At 43.7% G+C, this 21,446-nt stretch overlaps 1 protein-coding gene across 3 annotated transcripts in view; it reads right to left on the reverse strand.

Moving 5' to 3' along the window:
- Positions 1-21,446, reverse strand: part of Marchf3 (membrane associated ring-CH-type finger 3) — a 163,800-nt gene that overhangs the window by 46,256 nt on the left and 96,098 nt on the right. For all 3 annotated transcript variants that reach the window (NM_177115.3, NM_001374228.1, NM_001374227.1), the window contains exon 2: positions 3,861-4,104. In NM_177115.3, the coding sequence (NP_796089.1) occupies positions 3,861-4,048 (188 nt within the window). In that variant the 5' untranslated portion in view covers positions 4,049-4,104. The remainder of the gene's footprint in view (positions 1-3,860; positions 4,105-21,446) is intronic.

The following is a 21,446-nucleotide window of genomic DNA, read 5'->3' on the forward strand; positions in this document are numbered from 1 at the left end:
TCAGAATACAAACTGCTTAAAGTTCTCTTCTTTATAGTTTTATGTGTGCCTGAATATATTCCTCGGCACTGCTGACTCATGGTGTCTTTTGGTGTGTGATGTCAGAATGATGTCTTAATGACTTGACATGTTTTTAATTTGCTGAATACACATGGATAATGATGTGTTAATCCTACCTCTTTTCCCCTTATTGTTGAAGTACTTTTAGGGGTAAATATTATCTTGTTTACATGGTTACCTAGTGATGCAGTTTGAATAGGTTGGTAGGATTTATAATTGTTTTATTATTGCTTGTTTTGAAAAATGAAAAATGTGTTTCTTCAAAGTGATTAAAGATTTGGTATCACTGTGAATTGATTGGTTTAAATATGTATATGTATCTTAAAAATTTACAGCTTTTTTTATATCTGTATGTATATTTACAAATGTGTGGGCACATGTAATGTATGGGCACACAATTCACATCCATGTATTCTAGGGCCCAGAAATTGATGCTGGGTGTCACTGTAGAAATTGCTTTCCATTTTATATATTAAGGCAAGGGCTTTTTCTCTCTTGAACTCAGAACTAGCAAATAGATAACTAGTCTAGTCAGCCACTTTGCTTTAGAGAGTCTCCTCTCCCTACCTCACAAGTGCTGAGATTACAAACAACAGCCACATCTGCTTGGCTTTGATGTAGGTGAAGGTCCAAACTCTGGCCCTCATGCTTGTGTGGAGAGAACTTTAACTACCAAACCTTCTACTGGCCCACTTCTTTCTTTTCTATATTCTCCAGCCCATATTTCTATCTTGACACAGAAACAGTTCAGGCAAACTATCTATCAAAACATAAAATTATGAGCTGGAGAGATGGTTCCATAGTTAAATGCACCTGTTCTTTCTTCCAGAAGATGTGGCTCAGTTTCCAGAATCCACATGGTGGCTCACAATCACCTGCAACTCCAGTTCAAGGGGTTCCAACATCTTCTTTTGACATCTGCAGGCACCAGCCACAGATGTGGTGCACATACTCAAACATACATGCAGACGAAACACTCAACACGTAACATAAATCTACAAAATCATTCATCACCACTAAGAACAAATCCTTTTAAACAGCCATTTAGACTTTGTTATTTAATTCTACATGTGTGAGTGTTCTGCCTGCATGTATGTCTGTGCACCACATGCATACCTGGTGCCCACCGGAGTCACAAGAGGGCACTGGATCCATGGAACTGGAGTTATGGATGGTTCTGAGCTACCATGAGGTTTCTGGGAACTGAAATTGGGTCCTCTGTGAGAGCAATGAGTGTTTTTAACATTTGAGTCATTGCTCCAACACCAAGAACAAACTCTTTTGAAATGACATCAATTGTAGTTTCCAGACAAACTGCATATTTTGAGTCAGATGAAGGTATAGGCAAGGTTCCTTTCATTTCTCTTCAATTCTGTAGGAGAGTGGAGAGCAGGGGAGTAAACTGGTAACTGACTCTGAAGCAGAGTGGGGCACAAAGCTGAGGTGTGGCTGGGCCTTTGAGCTTGAGGAGGCTACTCTCTGGGATGCTGAGAACACTATACCTTAAGCAAGTGGTCAATTTGTCCTACCGAGCTGGCCGCTGTCTAGAGTTTTGCATTCAAGTGTGGAAAAAGCCACTCCCTCACATTTCTTGAAGAGGGCTTGGCCTGGTGAGTGGTTCCCAGCTCTGCAATCTGGCTGCCTGGGCTTAAACCCAAGCTCTGGGGCTTGTCTGTAAGCTACAAGCAAGTAACTTCATCTCCTCAGGCTTTAGTCTTCTGATCTCTAAAATGGGCTCAAAAGTGGAGTCTTCAGTATTGTGAGGATGTGAGAAAAGTTGGTCTAGAGCAGAGACTTCCATGTAGAGAACTGGCAGAGAGCCAAATCTAGTTAATGCTAGCTATTGTCACTTGCAGAATGACTCAGGCTGAGGAAAATCAAGTCGCATGGCCCTCCCCATGTACGCTTAAAGGAAACATCAAATTAAAGATAGACTCCCTTTTCAGTGAGAGGGGCCAGCTCCCTCTATGAAGGACATTTTAAAAGAGTGGTGTCATTCTTTTGACAACCTAGTCTCCTTTCACACCCTCTGCTTTCTTCCTCCCACGTTCTCCAGAGATGATGTTAACCTAGGTCCATGCCTCATTACTTTTTAATGCTATCTCAGATCCAAATGGAGCCAACCACAGAAGCACTGCTGGTTCCCACAGGCCTCTCTGGGAAGGTCCCTGAGAGTGAATGGAAGCTAGAGCAGGGAGGACTGTCCTCTCACTTGCCCAGGAGACCCATGCATGCTCTGGGGACAGGAGGGTGAGAAAAGGGGACAGCTGGCTTTCGTCTTCTGGCTTCCTTTGTTCACTTTGAGTCATAGGCAGGAAAAACTGCAGCCTTTGCTGTGCAGTGCTGTGTGGCCTAGGAGTAGGTGAAAGAGAGGTTCATGCACACATATACACACACATACACATATACACACACATACACATATACACATACATACACATATACACATACATACACACATACACATACACACACATACATACACACACATACACACATACACATACAGAGCTCCCAGTTACAGCAAACAGCCTTCCCTTCTAGATCAAATAAGGTGATTGATTGATGCCTGCCAGGGCGGCTGATGTACATACTGCCATCCATCCTTGGTTTACAGAGGGCCACTGACATTCATTTTGGAGATTCTCCATGAAGTGGAAAATATACATTACATACTTCCCTCTCTTTCTATGACAGCCACACGTATTTTGAAGATTGATTTTTATTATTTTGAATAGTGTATGTGTGTGCGTGCGTGTGTGTGTGTGTGTGTGTATGTGTGTGTGAGCACACATGAGTACATTTGCCTAAGGAGGCCAGAGGTGTCAGATTCCCTGGAACTAGGATAATAGGAGGTTGTGAGCTGTCTGGTATGGGTCTAGGAAAATACAAGTTTTTTGTTGTTGGTGGTGGTTTTTTGTTTGTTTGTTTGTTTTCTGAAAGAAGATTGGAAAACACATGGTACATCCATTATCTTGGCAGCCTATGGCTTCTAATAAGAGCCCTCCCTCTTCCCCACAGAGGGAGACCAGTTGAAACAGCAGTACTTCACAGGTGGGAGTGTGCACGAAGAGGCAGGGATGGAGCTGCAGAGTGTGAAGGAGGGGATGGCAGCACAGACTTCTACACAGCAAAAGGAGACTCACTTAGAGAACAGCCCGGACAGCAAAGCCACTGGGTAGCACTAAGCTGCATGCACACTGGGAATGTTACCTCAAAGGTTTTATCCACATAACCAGGCATGGTGGCACATGCCTCTAATCGCAGTATGCAAGAGGTGGACGCTGGATCCAGCCTTCAAAGCCATTCTCAGCTACACAGTAAGTTTGAGACTAGCCTGGGCTACCCAAGGCCTTCTCTCTAGCCTACAAATTGCTTTGGCTCCGTCACCTGAAATCAGGCGACTTCTTCATTTTGTCCTAACAAAGGGCTAGCGTTGTTAGCTGCTGGAGCCAAGAAGACAAAACTAGCCACGACAGTGTCAAAATAACGAATGTAAAGCAGGCCATCCCGCATCGGTGGCAGCCCTCCCCGCCTAGCTCTCTATAGTGGCCTTAGGAGGAATGTGACAACATGAATTTCAGCTTTATGCTCCTGCTGCTGTGGAGACAGCAGCAGCAGGCCTTGGGTAGGCTTTTTTTTTTTTTTTTTTTTTTTTACTTTTTTTTACTTTTTTTCCCAGCACCTCCCTTTTCTGACACAAAGACCTGAGCACTAATTACACTTCCATTAGCATTCTCCACCTGACACACAGCTCTTTGGATCAATTGTAGATTCATTCATTTTAACCGTGGCACTACCTCTGGGTGGCAAGAGTCCGCACTACTGTTGACAGCAGCTGCCCGTCCTTGGCTGAAACTTGCATGACATACTGTGGCTGCCCATTCACTAGGCTGCCACAATCCTCCACCGTCTTCACCACAGGCGCGGCTGAGCTGGTGCAGTCTGGCAAGACTTCGGGCAGGTGACTGCAGCGACTGGTTGTCATGGCAACAGACAGCAATTACTCGGTTAATGGCTTCCACATTCATAGAGGACGTCCATCTAAGAGAGATCAGAAAACAGTTAACTTGGCTGGATGGTTAATGGAAAATGGAGAATTATGGGCCACCAACATCAGCATGTCATTATTTAATATAAATATGAGGGTAGCTTGGATGTAGCATTATTATCTTGTTACTATTTAATACAAGCATATTCACATACATTTGCACACACCCACTCATAGGCACATAGGCCACAAGAGTTATGAACACCTGCTTATGAACAAGACAGCAAGCATGTGTGTATATATACACACAGTCAGGAGCTCTGCTTTCTGGGAGGGCACAGAATGATAGCCCTGAAGCCCAGATCTGAAAAGAAGATAAGCGATTCTCCCGCTCAGCCCCAGAGATGCAATAAGTCTTTGTTGACACTCTCTAAAAGTTACTAGAATCATTATTAAAACTGCTCGCAACTATTTTTTTCTTGTAAGCAATTTCTTTTCTATGCAGTTTTATTCAGAGATACTGAGATTAAAAACAGGGGAGAAAAAAAAAAGGAAGACAAGCAAAGATTTTGGCTAACTTGTACATTTCGGGGCATCATTTGCCAAGTGTGGTCACTTAATCACTTTCAACCTCTGTCACATCTGGGTCCTGTACTAGAACACTCTACCTCGCAAGCCACAGGTTAGCTTCTCACTCAGAAGCTCACCCAGCTGAGCCAGTCTCAAACAGCTGTTCCGGCAAGGAGTAGTTTGATGAACTGTTTTGTTTTTCAAGTGGACACTAAAATAAATACATCACCACTAGCTTTTCCTTTGTCTACCACTGAACAGCCAAAGACACACGTGTGCACTGTGAGAAAACATGCAGGATTCACTGCACCCAACACGAGGTGACAGGGCACCACCACCCACTGTGCTCTCTCCATCATCCTGTTCACCACGTGCTCCGCAGGCCTGAACTCAGTAGACAGGACTGGCTCATAGACTGAGCTCTTGTCTGCAAGCAGCCAGGGTCATCAGAGCTCAAGTCCAGCTAATGCAAACCTTGTCTCTCCCCTCCAACTCCCAACAAGATACTTGGGATTCTTCCAGGGGTAGTTCTTCATGGAGATGTGTGTGTCTCTATGCATTATATTTGACTTGATCCCTACGGGTCTGGAAAACAGGATCTTTCCAACTTTCAGAATGATGCGTGCATCAGGACAAGAACACAGTGTTTTCAGATGTACTTGAGTGGACAGGTTCCCTCCTGACAAGCCCAGGCCTGATTATTTCAGATAGATGGCCATGATCTCCATCCTTGCTACTGAGGTAGGTGTGTGGCTGGTTTCCTTTTTCCTTTTTGCCAGAATCTTCTCAGGGTACTTGTGGATATGTGTTCCTGTCAGCAGCCCTTAGCATTCAATAATGGGGAAATGGCTGTGGATGCCAATCCTTGGTCAGGGAGGTGACATAGGAACACAGGCAGTGGCTGTCTATTCATGACATTTCATAGACTTATATTGAAATTAAAAAAAATAGATGGTATAGAATTTCAAAAAAAATAGAATCACAGAGAGATAGCTCTGTAGATAAGGTGCTTGCTGTGGAGGAATGAAGCCCAGAGTCCAGGCTCCCAGAGCCCACATGCAAGCAGTAGATATGACCGCTGTCTGTAACCCAGCACTCAGAAGACAGAATCAGAGGATTACTGGAGAAAGCTAGCTAGTTAAGATAATGGAAATTGGTGAGCTTCAGCTTCAGAGAGAGAGAGACTGAGGCACCAAACCAACTTTGGGCTTGTATGACACACCCACATGCACACCCCTACATGTGCTAATACATGTTAACATGCATATACATGGGAAAATAGGTTTTGTTGCTTCACTTTATATTACATATATGATCGATTCACAGAACCACAGAACTCTATTTGGGCAGATACCTTTTTGTGTTTTTTGGCAGACATAGCAGGGTGGAGATTGATTGTAGCTGAACCAGAGACTTTTTTTTCCCCTTTTAAATGGAGTTACAGTAGCTCTCAGGCCAACAAACAAAAGGATGTTAAAAGATGGTCTTCCTCTAGAACTGTGTATAAACCCTCCTCTAGCCTACCCTGACAAAAACTCATTGACGTGTTTTTAAGTTCTCATAATGCCTCGCAGCCACAGAGTGCAGCTTCCTGGCACAGCTCTCTTGCTTCACAAAGCAGCCATAGATGAAGAGCCAGGGGTGTGTTGGCAGGAAAAGCAGACACAGTGACCTTCTGCTGCATGGAATCATTATGTCTGGATGCACTCTGAGAGTCTATTTTTGGCTTTGCATAACTCCAGCCCAGAGAGTCAAGCACTTTCTCCCTATGCTTGCTGAACAGAAGTGGGCAAGGGCGGGTACACAGTGGCTGGTGGGAGCCAGGGCTTTCCCCAGTTAGGTTACCCAATTCAGGCATGGTCATTCACTAGCAACAGAATGACGTAGTGACCTAGATCCACAACAAAATGCCCCTAAAATATTCTAGAAGCAGTTTCTCTTGGACTTATTTTTTATCTACAATTTAGCTTCTGAGTGATATACTTCATTTCACGTCTCACAAGCAAAGGGACATTATCAGCCACTTGACTAGTGGGTTCTGAGCACTTGTGTTCAACATGAAGGGACATGGGCAACTCTACCTTGCTTCTCCTTCAAGCAAATCGTTGGCTCCCTTTACTATGCTCTGTCTAAAGAGCCATACACCTCAGAAACTCTAAACCAGTGGTTCTCAACCTTCCCAATGCTGTTGACCCTTCAGAGGAGTTCCTGATATTGTGGTGACCCCATCATAAAATTATTTTTATTGCTTCTCCATAGCTGTAATTTTGCTACTGTTATAAATCATGATGTAAATGTCTACATCTTCCGCTGATCTTAGGTGACCAGAGTGAAAGGGTCATTCGATCCTGAAAGGAGTTGCAACCCGCAGATTGAGACCCACTACTCTAAGCCATCAATCAGCTTAGGAGTAAACGGGAGAGCTATTTCAATCTAGCTCTCCTGGAAGAACAGACCAGCATGCCTACTCTATACTACTAAATACCTCTGAGATTCAAAGACTGCCATGCTGGCAGAGAATCCCACTAGTCCTAAAAAGACTATTCTTGGAATTCAAACTGGGGTGGGAGGAATCACACAGAGCATGAATGTGCTTGAGCACAGTGGAGATGGTTGAGTTGGCTGCAGCCCCGGGTGAATGGATCCAATCAGTTACTCATGCAGAGGAGGAGAGAAGAGAGCACACTGCGCCCCAATCTTATGCAGGAGGAAGTTCAGGGGTTGAGATGAGGCATGGGTGGGCAGTCGCAGGCCTGCAGGCTGTATGCACCAATTGGCTTGCACATGTTGCACCTGGGGCAGTGACAAATGGCCCGGCATATTTCCCTGTCTTGCTTGGAGCCTCTTGGGAAAACAGCAGGCTATTGCCTTGGATACTCTAAAGAGCTGACCTGTGGGTTTGCAGCTACGCTGATCTTCCACTGATCTTTTTGCAGAATTTCAAGCACCATTCTACTGCTTTCTCAATGGGAAAACAAAGCAGCTTCTAAGCCCACCTAAGACTTTCTACACTGCCAGGAAGAAGTTATGTATGTGCAAACTTGAAATCTCAAGCTGCACTGATAGGACAGCCCTTGCTGGCAGGAGTTGAGACCTTGTACGATTTCATTCTCAGGTTGAGAATAAAGGATGATTTGGTACTAGGCAAACTCAGCTGCACACAGTGGGAAGAGTAGGCGTAGGTGGACAGGAGGGAGACAGTGAACACGGATCAGGAGGCTAAATAAATGAAAGCCTGATTAGAGAATTGTTAAAATAAAAGGCTCGTCTGTTAAAACTATGACCCTCGCAAAGGACACAGCCCAGGCTTTACAAAAGCAGGAGCTCCAACCAGGCTGTGGCCAATCATCACCGGGCTTCTGGAACAGTGTGCCACTGCTAAGTGATTTCCATGGGAACGTGGCTGGCATCATCAAGATGCAGACTCTGGGGTGGTGGGGAGAGACGGAAGGAAGGAAAGCATTCAAAAAGCACTTCAGGCTCACCTTACAGCCCAGTGCCTCAGCAATGGGAGTGCTCCATGAGGATCACAAAGTAAAACAACCCTCCCCAAACCAAAATAGTCCCACCTCTGCTCTTAGAGGCATGCAATTTATTCGTGTGTCCAATGTGACATGATGTCACCTGCAATGTGTTGGGCTGTGTCCATGGCTTTATAGGAAACACGTGGTCTGGGCAGCAGGTTGCACATACAGGAGATGCACCACTCAACGAACAAATGAGGAGAACAAGACAGTCTTTCAGACTTCCCTGAGCGCTCCTGACTATCTGAACTTTGAATGTTTTTATTTCACGAATCACCTTACCTGGTGGTTTGTGGGGCCTGAGAGTAATTAGTAAGTTTTCTATTGCTATAATACAATACTTGAGGGTGGACTTCTTGTGAGGAAAAGAGATGTATTAGTTCAGAAGCTAAAATGCCAACAGCAGGGCACTAATGAGAATAAGGGCCTTCCTGAATGCATGCCTTTTGGGGTACAAACTATAGTCTGATGACAGCACAGCAATGCTGATGGCAGCTTACAACCATCTATAACTGTTGTTCCAGGGGATCTGCTTCCCTCTTCTGGCCTCCTTGGGAACCAGATACCCATGTGGTACATAAACATACATGCAGGAAAAACATCAATGCACACACACACACACACACACACACACACACACACACACACACACAAAATCCTAAGTAAAAAGTTAAAATAAGTTAATAAAGTAGGGACATTTATGTACACATAACTTATGTTTTGAACCATGTTCATATTAATTCATATTTTTTTCTAGCCTGGGCTATCTCTGATTTCTGTCTTTGAACACCTTTGCCTATGGCCTTCAATCTATTTTGCACTGTATTTTTTATTTATTTATTTATTTTTTTTGCACTGTATTTTTGCACTTGAACTCTGACATTGAGTCCTTCCATGTGCTGGACAGAGAACATTGTCCGTATTCACTGACTTCATGTAGAGATGAAATGTTTAATAATATCTGATCAACAATGCTGTGACATTGGAGATGTGTGCTACATCTATGTGTCTATGTGTTATAGCCTCCACTTAACTTTTACCTCAACTAATCTAGCAATCAAGAACATACTGAAAAACCAAGCATAAGGCACGTCAGAGTCCCTTTCCAGGCCTAACTCTACCAGAAGCAAAAGTTCAGTACAGTTAACTTTAGTCTCTTAGGTGCAGGTTGAGAGGCAGAAATTTGTTAGAGTAACATCTCTGAGTTTTTAATTTATCCACGGGTTTAAAAGGTAGAACCCAAGTCTAAGAGTGTGAGTGCTGGCTAGTATGCACGTGTGAACTGCCCTGGTGGTCTGCAGCAAAAGTAAGGCTTCAGTCAACCTTAATGCTTAACTGCAGAGCTTTTAAGAATTAGTAACCAAAGATAGCAGTGATCCTTAAAAGTTTGGAGTAGCCAACGAGCAGCAGGTCTAGCGAGAGGAATGCGCCTCAAAGATCTGCTCTGTGATCTTGTAGTCAGTTAGCAGTAGTATATTGAACATCTAAACATTTATTAGGAGACTACAGCTCATGTAAATGTTGTCACTACAATCAACTACAAAGGTAAGAGAGGCAGGAGCTACAGGTGCAAACTTGTTCTGGAAGGGTCTGGTCTTGGGTCACCTTCGTAACCAGAGCTAGTCAACGGAGCAAATACAAGAAAAAAAAATCACGTATTAATTCTTCTATATAAATACACCTTTGAAAAAAATTTTTTTTTGAGACAGGGTTTCTCTGTGTAGCCCTGGCTGTCCTGGAACTCACTCTGTAGACCAGGCTGGCCTCGAACTCAGAAATTCGCCTGCCTCTGCCTCCCAAGTGCTGGGATTAAAGGCATGCGCCACCACGCCCAGCTGAAAAAAATTTTTTTTTGAGGATGTGTTAGCTAGTCCTAGGAAGTTTCTAGTAGTATAGGGTGCAGCTATCTCAAAGCTTACTTGACATTTCCCAAGAAGTGCGGGGAACCAGACAATCTGGAGCCCCAGGCCTCTTCCAGGCTACAGACAGAGATCAGCTGTCTCATCACCATCTATGTCTTTGATAGTTCAGGGGACTCCAGTACCCTGAGATCTGGGAGAAAGGCATCACAGATGGATAGATATCCCTGGTTGGATATCCTCTTGCTTGCAGAGTTCCATGTCATTAGCACTGGTCCAGAACTCAGAAGCCTAATTTCAACTTCCTCGCATGATGTGCACCATAAAGGAGCTGTAAAACATCCTCTAGCTCTCTTCAAGGGCTACAGACATGCTCAAGGAGCATGGCCTCTTCCAGTGGGTGGGCGATGCAGGGCAGTCGGTGGTTGATGTGGGAAAAGTGGCAATACTGCTCTGTCTGAGAACTTCCATTCTGAGGTAGCTCGGCAGACAGGATTCTCAGAGCAGTCCCTGAGAATAGAACTGTTCTTTGATGGAACATTTCCTTGGCTTCTCAGGCGTGTTAAAAGCAGACAGTGCATTGCATGGCTGATGAGCCGAGTATCTTGAATGTTCAGAGCAAATAAGGGGAGGTAGAAAAATCACACAGTGACCTTCCTTTCCAATGAAAATGGAGCAAATGACTAATTTCAGAACTATTAACGTGTAAAAGTCACATATTTCTTCTGAGAACATGACACAAAGACTCTCCAAGGAGATTTTGGGGACACAATTACCAGCAACATTTAAGTTTTCAGAAACACGCCAAGGAGGCCATTCACTACGCATGTGGAGCCACAGAGTGGCTGCTTCATTACTTAAATGGCCATGGCAAGGCTGTGCTTACAGACGCAGGCTTCCAAATTACACATTTCTTCTGGATGCTTCACCGACCTCATTAATGTAGAACACAGTATGTCGTTCCATGTTTTAATAAACATGTCCATCAGGCACTTGATGAGTCTGTAGAGGGAAGCCCTGGCTTATGCAATAAGTGAAAACACAAAATTTAAACTAAGCTAAACTAAACTAAACTAAACTAAACAACCCCACCCTTTTCTGTTGTGTCATTATTTCTGGTATGTGCTCTTTGTCACACAGACTGAGCAGAGTAAACAACTGAATTGCCTGTTTCTAAGCATGATGAAGGTTTTGACTGTGGGATAATGGCATTTTCTTGAGGAATGTGTAACTATCGAGGATGAGCTACAGGGAGGGAAAGCTTCAGCCCAGGGTAAGGGAAGCCCGCTGCACTAAGCGTTCTGATAACACGTTCCTAGTGCACTGTGTTAAAGTTATATTCAGAGTTATTTATCATTTCTTGTTCATGTAATTAATTCAGATTTGTAGCCACAAGAAGTATCAGAAGCATCAGACAGGCCTTATTTTTCTCATTAAAAATGACTATATTTTCTCTTCACTCAGGTAAAAACCTCCTCATTCTGCTGAAGGCAAATAAAGTACCAATTATCATATTTATACATATTTCCCCCTGAAGAAGTACTCATGAAATTAATTCAGATTTTGGAGGCTATCCATTTTTTCCATTTAATTTTAATTAGAGAGATGAAAATGGCAATTAAAAAAAATCCCATAACAACTCTGTGTGTTCATAGATACATCGGCAGCTGAATTACACTTGTAAATAACAACTGGCTCGTACACACAGAGTCCCCGCCGGGCTGGGGAGGAGGTGGGATTTCTTAGAGGAGTTCTGAGGGCGGGTCAAGAAGTTTAAAAACACCATGTTAGAAAATAGTGAGGGGTGGGGGTGGGGATAGGCAAAACAGAGAGAGATGTTTATATGATGTGTCTTGGAAAGGAAATAGGTAAGTATAGTGTAGTCTTCAAATGACTCTCAGAGTGCCCTGTGCCGACCAAACACACTCCCTGACCAGCATGCATGACGATATGGAGGCAGAGGAAAGTGTGTTGGCAAGAGAAGAAACTCCCTAGTTACAAGGAAGCTAAACACATTTTAAACTAGAACTTCCTAATTTGTTGTTAGATTCATATCTATGCTCCATTAGCATGCAAGTGAACGCCTGGCATTGAGGAAGTTGATCTGGGATTGATCCCTTTTCTTTACTAGCCTTTCTATCCTCAAGCAACCCAGCATTAGCTGTGCAGATGTGCCAGTTCTTCCCTTGAGCCTCCTGTGTTCCTAGACAGGGCTGGCTACTGACTTACTTTAAGCCAGGGTTGCTTGTGGGTTTTCCTCAAAACACCAAGTCTTTCATATGCAGTCAATAGACATGAATCAGACCAGGTCTTCAAGTGCTTCTGTATTTAGGTGTGTGTGTGTGTGTGTGTGTGTGTGTGTGTGTGTGTGTGTATGTGTGTACCACTAGTATCTGCTTTGACAGTTTTTATAAAGATAAGCAAAAATCACAGAAATGCCTCAGGGAATTGCTTTTCTTGGCCACAGATACTGCTTGCTGCACCTTTTCTTATTCCAGAATTCACCTGTACTCTGAGGGTCCTGTTATGTTTCTTAACCTGGTCTCAAACTCATGATCTTCCTGCCTTACTCTATCCAGTGTTGGGATTGTGGGTGTGTTTCATCATGTCAGTTGGACTCTTCCCAGACTCATTTCTATGGGTTCCTTAAAATGGCTCCAGTGGGGTTTTGTTGTTATTTTAAAAATAAGGCTAAAAAAGAAAGGAAGAAAGGAAGGAAGAAAGGAAAAAAGAAAGAGAGAAAGAAAGAAGGAAAGCAAGCAATCAGTCAAGCAAGCAAGTAAAGAAGGTAGCAACCTGAGATCACGTTATCGCTTAGCCACTTCAGTTTATATCCTGGATTCTTGTGAACCATGAAATTGGCCAATAGAGTCTCTTCCTAGATTCTGGAACTTATTTCATGCCTACCTCGATGCAAAGCATTTACAAATCTTTTCACAGAACCTCAGCACTCTTCAATGAGCTTGTCAGCTTCTCCACTTCTCCACTTGCACCTTTGCGGGGACCTGCCTAGCTCTCCATGTATGCCTTGACTTCGGAACTTGCAAAGGTTCCCTGTACCACGGTGCAGAGGAGCATCTCCTATTCTCAACCTGGCCTTTTTCCTGGCGAGGGTGCGTCCGCATTCTCCCTGGTCCTCCTGGGAAGTCACCCACTAAAGCCTGGTAGAAGCGTTCCAGTGCATTGTCACTTTACAAAGAGGGCTGACACCCACAAGAAGAGAGCCCTTAAACTTCTTCAGTTCCACAGAGGAAAGGTCCTGAGTCAAACATCAGGTCTGGCCCTTTCTCTGTCTAGTCAGCACTATCAAAATTAACGACTAAGGCTTCTTAACTCAATTCAGCCTGTTTGACAGAAAGGGAAGTAACTTTATATTGATACTGAATTGCATAATTATCCCAAACAAAACAACTTAATAATGCACAGAGGTCCACATTTTAAAATTTGCATCCCGTTTTCCTTCAAAACAGACAGAAAAAATCACATTATTGATGGCAACAGTGTGAGCGTATTTTTTCTACATTCATAACACTATTCATTTCCCTTTTTCTAAGTGCTTAATAAATACTGTAGGTCTTTACTGCCTTCGAGGGAGAAAATAACAGCCATGCCCCCACAGAGCTCATTCATTTGCTTTATGGGCTAAAAAAAAAAAAACTCTGGTGTGTCACAAATTAACACAATGTTCCTGCGGATAGTGTTTTATTCTTGAATCTCCAGTTTCACTAATAAATGTGAAAACCACATGTAGTTAGGTAAGTCCCCAGAGACCCACCACTGCAGATGCTGAAGGATGCAGGTTATTCTAGCTAAGATCAGCACTAACACTGGGGACAGGTTCCCAAACTCGGCTCCCATCGCCTGCTATCAAACAAGGAAGTGCCTTAGAGTGACGATTTCAAAAATTAAGTTCATTTAAATTTATATTTTAACAAAGGTAATTAAAAGCAATAAGGACATAACCTCTCCTAACCTTAGATAATACCCGTTATCAAGTCTTGGGTCCTGGTTTGTCTATAGGCAATGGGATCCCTATCGTGATCCTCAGAAATATTTAACGGTTTTTCTTTTTCTTTTTTTCATGAAAAACACCAAACAAATGGGACATTACATTGAACCCACACACACCACATCATTTCAATGTAAAAGATAATCAGGACTTCAGCACTCCCATTTAGTCTTTCCTCCCCCCTTCTCCCCTTTCCTCTCTCTCCCTACTTCCTTTTCTCCCTTTCTTAAGACTTCATAACATAGCCCAGAAGTCATGTCAACTCCCTTCTATGTCTTTCAGTATGTTTCTAAAAAATATGAGCATTTCTTATCTCAGCCCAAAGTAATTATATCTTACAAACTTTATAGTAAATTTGTTATTATGAGCTGGGCAGTGGTGGTGCATGCCTCTAATTCTAGCACTTGGGAGGCAGAGGAGAGCATATGTCTGAGTTTGATACCAGCCTGGTCTACAGAGTGAGTTCCAAGACAGTCACAGCTACACACACAGAGAAACTATTAGAATATAAAGCCAACCAACCAACCAAACAAGAACCAATAAATAAATGAATATATTTGCTATTATATAACATATCCTATGCATTATTACATAATGCATATTATGTAATAATATCTATATCATACTCATATTTCTCTATCTGCCTTGGGATCTCTTTATGACAGACTTTTGAAAATTATTCAAGCAATTTGTACAAATCACATTTGTATTTATATATTGAGCCCTTGTTCCTTATGCATAGCCTTACTTTCTCTCCATGCCTTCTTCCCTCATCTTTACTTTAAAAATAATATTTATTTATTTATTTATTTATTTATGTGTGTATTTGCCATGGCAAGACTGTGGAAGTCAGAGGACAACTTGGAAAAGACCATTCTCTCCTTTCACCCCGTGGGTTCTAAGGATTGAACTCATACTGTGCAGCTTGGCAGCAAGCACTGTCTCCCCTTGGGTCATCTCACTGGCCCCTTCTTCCCTTTCCTGGAAGTTTATACCTATGGCTCAGCTTGGTTTCAAGTCCAACTCTCACTTGATAAGAGCGCAAGGACGGTATGGTATAGTTTGTGGTGCATCATACAGGAAGTCAACTTTTAGTGGGTTGCAGAAAGTTCCCAGTTTTGACACTTTTAAAGATGTAATGATTTCGTCCACTAGTGATATGTACCTGAATTACCTCACTTGTGGATGATAGAAATACTTCCCTTTTCCACTTGTACTTCCCCTTCCCATTCAGGGGTTGGAATTTATTTTTGCTACAAAGACCTTTTCTTCATCAACCAATGCAGCATCCTGAATTTCAATTTATACATAAAAGGAAGGATTCTTGCTTAATTCTTTCTTATGCCTGTCAATGTTCAGAGTGAGGATTGGTGTCTTCCTATAGGAATTGGTGATATCCTATAATAACTGAAGCATTTTGTTTTGTTTATATTCTCCTTAAAGGGCTCATTTGTCTCCAGTGAAATAAAGAATCAGATCATTATATAATAACGAGCTCTTCTTTTCGAATGTGTAAAACTAGAGGCTGGGGAGTTGGCTGAGCAAGTCTGATAACCTTGAACCCATGTAAATTGCCAGTGTGTCTGAATTCCCATTACTCCTACTGCAAGGAGGACGGTAGTCAGGATTCTCCCCCAGAAACTCTTAGGTCAACTACCGTGAAACATGTAACACAGCTGCAAACAAGACTGTCTCAGACAGAGAGGCAGATACGAACTGACACCCAAGTTGCCTTCTGACCTCCACTGACTGCCAGGCCATGTGCCTGCCTTCATATATGAACACACAACACTCACATATGAGCAAACAAACCAATATTTAAACGAGGGGAACCAGACTTGTGGCTTCAAGGATGTAAAATAAATTAGGCCTGGTCTTACCATATCATAGCACTCTAGGTTGCAGGGCTAGGCATGGCTTCCTTGACCTGCGTTGGTATCCAAGACTATTTTCTTGTGGTTGGTGCTGTCTTCTCTCACACCCCCGTGATCAGAGGCCTTCTGAGCTTACTTACTCCCCAGGGATAGTGAGAATAACTCGCAAAGAGTTTTTCTTTTGCTTGCTGCTCTATATCCCATTGGTGTCTCTTGTCCCCTGAAGGTCTCCAATCTCATATTATGTGTTAGACACATCCAGAGGCACTGCAAGCCCATGGATAGCACTGGCAGAGGGCCTAGTGTTTAGACTTTGTGATCCTGCCCAATGAAACTTACAGGTGGCCATATCCTGGTCAGTGCCATGCTGGCTAATACATATTGGGCAAGCTTTCACCAGGGGAAAATCTGCACATGTATGAGAAATGTTTCTCTTTTCTTCTAATGAGAATGAAAATGCTTAGACACTTTGTAGGCATCCCCACAGAGGCACCTTTAAGTCTTTTAAAACAGTTGACAAGTGTCTCTAAGGCAGGGATCCAGGGTCTTTCTTTTCTGTTCTCTTAGAGCAGGCACATTCTTTTTCCCTATTGTCTCCTTGTGCTGACAGGCATCTGTCACGTAGACGTTAAGACAGAGTGATAATGGGAAGATACTATGCTTGCTCTGTCCTTAACAGTTCAAGAAGCACTCATAAAAAGGTGTATTTTGGGAAAACTAGACACTCAAGTGCCCATCGGCATTTCCAGCTAGTTTACTGAGTGTAGACCAGGAACGCAGGGACAGGAGGAGTAAGAGGGGTGAAACCCAGAAATTTCTGCACGATCCTGTAGACACTATCGTGAGCATTGCTGCTCTGAACAGGGGATACTTTAACAGACATTTTCCAAGGACGTGAGGCAGGATGGAGGAGTGAGTGCTTCACTGGGATTTACTGAAAGCTGTTGAACTAAGAAGCGGCAGGACACGTCTTGCCTCTGTAAGCGAAAGCCTTGCACGTGTTATGAAAAGGCTGATCTGCTCGTTCGTTCACAAGTAAAAGAAAAGTGTAAACCTCAAATAAACCAACAACAGCTGCCCACTGCTGCTGAAGAGCTGCTTAGTGAATGGCTCGGGTTGGACAGTGATGTTGTACACTCCAGTATTTGGATCTCCAAGTCCTGACTTTACTAATGTAAACCAAGGCACAAATACATATGAACCATAAACTCTTAAGTGTCGAAGATTTAACCACTGATCTTAGGGACTATCTGAACTATAATCCCTATTGCAAAATTCCAATTTGGGCACACGGGAAGAAAGTAGGTGTCAGTGGGTAGGTGATTGGTATAGTCAACTTGACTAATGTGGAAACTAGAAAGCATCAGCTGGACCAGCAAGAAGGGTTACTACCTAACCCCTTTTGTCTCATATTTGGACAGGGTCAAACTATGTAGCCCAGGATGGCTTTGAACTCATGATCCTCTTCCTTAGCTTCCAGAGTGCTGGAACTATAGACACGTGTCACCACACCCAGGTACAATTTCCCTTTTTGAAACACCAGGAAAATGTTTCCTGGTGTAATGATTTGCTGTGTGAGTCTTCAATTAGACACTTTGGGTTTGAATCCCTTTGCTTTTCCATTTATCAGTGATTTCTTTGCAAGCTGGGGACAAAACGGTAGCCATCATGTCTGTTTGAAGATGAAGTGAAATAATGTGTATGAGGTACATAGCACAAAGTTTGGCACAACAGCAGACACTGCTGGCCATGACGGTTGTATAAGGGCCACCTAACCTCAAATGTACCCAGGGGATTCACTAGTCTTCACTATTTTTGTTCAAGCCAATGCACATGTCCTTTCTAATACTGACATTCATTAATATGGGATGCAAAACAGTACTTTGAGAGGCAAAGTAGGTAAACAGAAAACAATGTGATGGGGAATGAGACAAATGGGGGCTTTTGCCCCCAGGTAGTAGGACTCAATTATGTAACTTCTTCATATAGCCAAGAAAAAGAATGCCATCAACAGGACTTTGCAACTGTGACAGAGATTATTTAAAGGGCCTCGCCTGAGGAGGTACAGGCCGAGAAACCCTGCCACTAGATCTTGGACTGGGAAAGACGAGCCAGATCATGCCAGGAAACATCTGGGTAAGACAGATGCACACATCAAGGTGCACAGGAAATTTAAGGACAAGGGGTTCTACTGGAGTGTGAGATGTGATATTTCCCTACAACATAGCACAGAAAACTCTCTCCCTTTGGCTATGCCTTGGGGAGTAAATCTGAGATGCCAGATGGACCACAACAGTGCCTGGCACTTTCTCCTTGTCCCCACTAAGCTTGCAAAACACCTGGATACCATTTTGTTCAGAATGAGGTAGCTACTCTGAAGCATTCAGCACAGATACAAAGGAATGTGTGGTCTTGTTCCTTTCCAGGGGAGGATGTGTCTGCACCTTTCCGACAACAAAGAAAAAGCCAAACTGAATTCATACCTGTACTTCCATCTCAGCATTTCTGTAAGCCAGGCACCTTCACCTTGTTTATACAGTGCTTGTGCAGCCCTACTACATACATGTTTACTAGGTACTCGGGAGGGATACACTGCTTTAAGAAACAAAATCGGGGCCTTTGCAACTCTTGGATCTAGGTCATAAGAATATTTACTCTCCAAGGAGACTAGACTATACTTTATCATGGCTTTTATTAAGTTCTACTTTCAAGATGACATAAAATATATGCCCTAAGGTAACCCATGGCAGTGCTTATGCGTGGAAACAATCCTGGCTGATTCTTCCAGCTCTGTATGTTCATAAACTGGACTCACTTCTTAAATTCACAAATGATGATCACTGTGGCAAATCCAGGAACAGAATTTTCTGCTGTAAACACGGCAGACCCTCAGCATCTTTTTACAGCTTTTAAGTGGTTCCGATGTACATGGGACTAAAAGCTGGGAGAATTAAAAATTACACAAATAATAAAAATGAGTTCTGAGGTGAATTACCCATCACTGTGGAGGTTTTGGAATATTTTCATTTAAGAAGAGTAAAAAGGCCATCTAAAGATGCTTGTGTATCTACAAATGATGGTGTCGCATCTGCTCTCGACCAGCAAGAACGACACGACCACCAGTCCTTCTAACAGCAGTTTATTCAGTCTTCATCTTTCTTCTTTCTCTTCATCAGTACCGTTCCCCAGCTGAAGAGTTCTGAATCCACGCCGGATCCTTCTCAACAGTCTGTTTTAAGGGAACACTTTATTAACCGCTTCTTCCCCGTTATGCAGTTCTGAATCCTCCCTGTAGCAGGGGGTCTTCGCTCTTGCCTGAAGATGTTTCTTTTCCCGGGTTTCGGCACCAACTGTTGCGCGAGCCCAACTGGCCAGGAAGAACGACGCTGCTACAGGATCCTTCTGCACACATTTATTCAGTCCTGTTTCTTCTTTCTCCATATATCTCCCTTGTTTTTATATCTCCCTTGTTTATATATCTCCCTTGTTTTTATATCTCCCCCTTGTTTTTATATCTCCCCCTTGTTTTTATATCTCCCCTGTTTTTATATCTCCCTTGTTTATATATCGCCCTCGTTTTTATATCTCCCTTGTTTTTATATCTCCCCCGAACCCTGGGCCTCTCACTCTTTTATACTCTCAGTTCACATCCACGCACAGCAGGCCACGCCACCTCACCAGGCACGCAGCTTCAGCTAATCAGTGCAGCAGGGGCAAATCTCCACCAAATTGGATTCACCTGTATCCTGGTACACCTGCGCAGCACTCAAGATGTTTGTGTCTTATATGAGGAAGTCAGGTGCAAGTCATATGACTTAGCTGCAGTCCCTGGCGCCTTTGGGACTGCCGCCACACCCGCTCCCCACAATTCCCCCTTTTTTCTTTTTTGGCAGAGAGAATGTCTGTAGATAGCCCCCCCGCAGCCATGCCCCTTACCCGTCCTTGGGTGACAAACAGCATTGGTTTGATCCCTGTCTTAGGTTGGTGACATGCCCAGGGAGTCTTATCACTGACTACCTCTCTATTATGCCAAGCCACTCCTGGGGAGATTGTGTTTTGCTTGCGGCAGGTGCATCAAAAGGCCAGGATGTTAATTAACCTATGGCCAGATCTTAATTGCTGCAAGCAAACCTCATGGGTGAAGGTAGAGGTCTGATCCCCAGTGTGCAAGCATAGGGGCCCTACACAAAACCATCCCTTAGGCTCATCACCCAGAGAGGTCTTGGCCAGCTCCCGTGTCATTTTTCCTGGGGGAAGGCAACTAGGACACTGAACCTTCATGCAATCAGACGTGCCTTCCACAGGATGCCAACAGCAAGCTATCCTCTGTGCAGTGCTTAGCCTCGCAACCCATGGCATAACACAGCATAATTTCTTTTAGAGCGGCAAACCGAATCTGAGGAGATTGTCCCGCCTCCACTGCAGCAAAAGCCTACGCTACCATGGCGAAAGTGCGGGCCGCACACTCTGCACCTAACACTTGTGCCAAACACAAAACACACACACACTATAACAAGCATACATCCCAGGGCTCTCATCCCCGCTCATCTTCCCTGAAGCAAGGGATAGATGGCCAGAGAGGCTATCTCTTTAAGGGGAATTCAGGGATCAAAAAGCGTGGAAAGAATATCAATCATGTCGAGCTGGTATCGGCTTCTGGAACACCGAAAGGATCTCCCATCTCGGCTCCATCCTTTGTGCTTGTGGGATCATCCACCACATCCACAGGGGCAACTGGATCAGGAGCCTCATTCTTGCAGCGTCTCACCAATCTCTCCGGCACCCAAAGAGGTTCCATCTGGTCCTGTGGAAACACACAAACAGACCCTCTCGCCCACATCAACACCTGATCTGGTCGATCCTCTCCAAATCTCCAGACAGAAGGTCCACCTACAGGTGGCTGCTGAGGAGGCATAGGGAGAGGACGCAGAAGCTAATTCGCCTTCCTCCTCTGCCTCAGCTCTTTTATTTTGTCCTTTCTGTCCACCTGATAACACTGTGTCTCCTTTCTTTTTCCTTTTTCTTTTTAAGCCCTTCTCCTCTTCCGACATACTTTCTTGTTGCTCTGTAAGGATTTTCTGACCTGTCTTGACTGCCTCTACACACAGTTTCAAACAGTAACAGAGTCCATATATCAGAACAAACAAGACCAAAACTATCAGACCTACCCACAAAGGGTCAACGGGAGAAAAAAGCATAACTACACAGCGAGGATCTATTGATCACTACACTGAGGTTATCATAGTTCCTTAACTTGTCCCCAAACTGGGAACCTTAACTTATCCCAAAGCCTGCTTCCTGGCAACTTTATATTCGCCTCTATTTTATCGGAGGTCCTTCCCAAACTCCTGGGTTACTTTGTGCCTACTTCCTGGCAACTTTATGCTCACCTCTATTTTATCCGAGGTCCTTCCCAAACTCCTGGGGTCCCAAGTTTCACTCACCATGAACTTACCCTGCCAGCAACCACTGACTGCTGAAAGTTCTGAACTCGGTGGGGGAGTCGGTTCCCCGTACGGGCCACCAATTGTCGCATCTGCTCTCGACCAGCAAGAACGA

The sequence above is a fragment of the Mus musculus genome, chromosome 18, assembly GCF_000001635.26.
Source record: "Mus musculus strain C57BL/6J chromosome 18, GRCm38.p6 C57BL/6J".
NCBI lineage: Eukaryota > Metazoa > Chordata > Mammalia > Rodentia > Muridae > Mus > Mus musculus.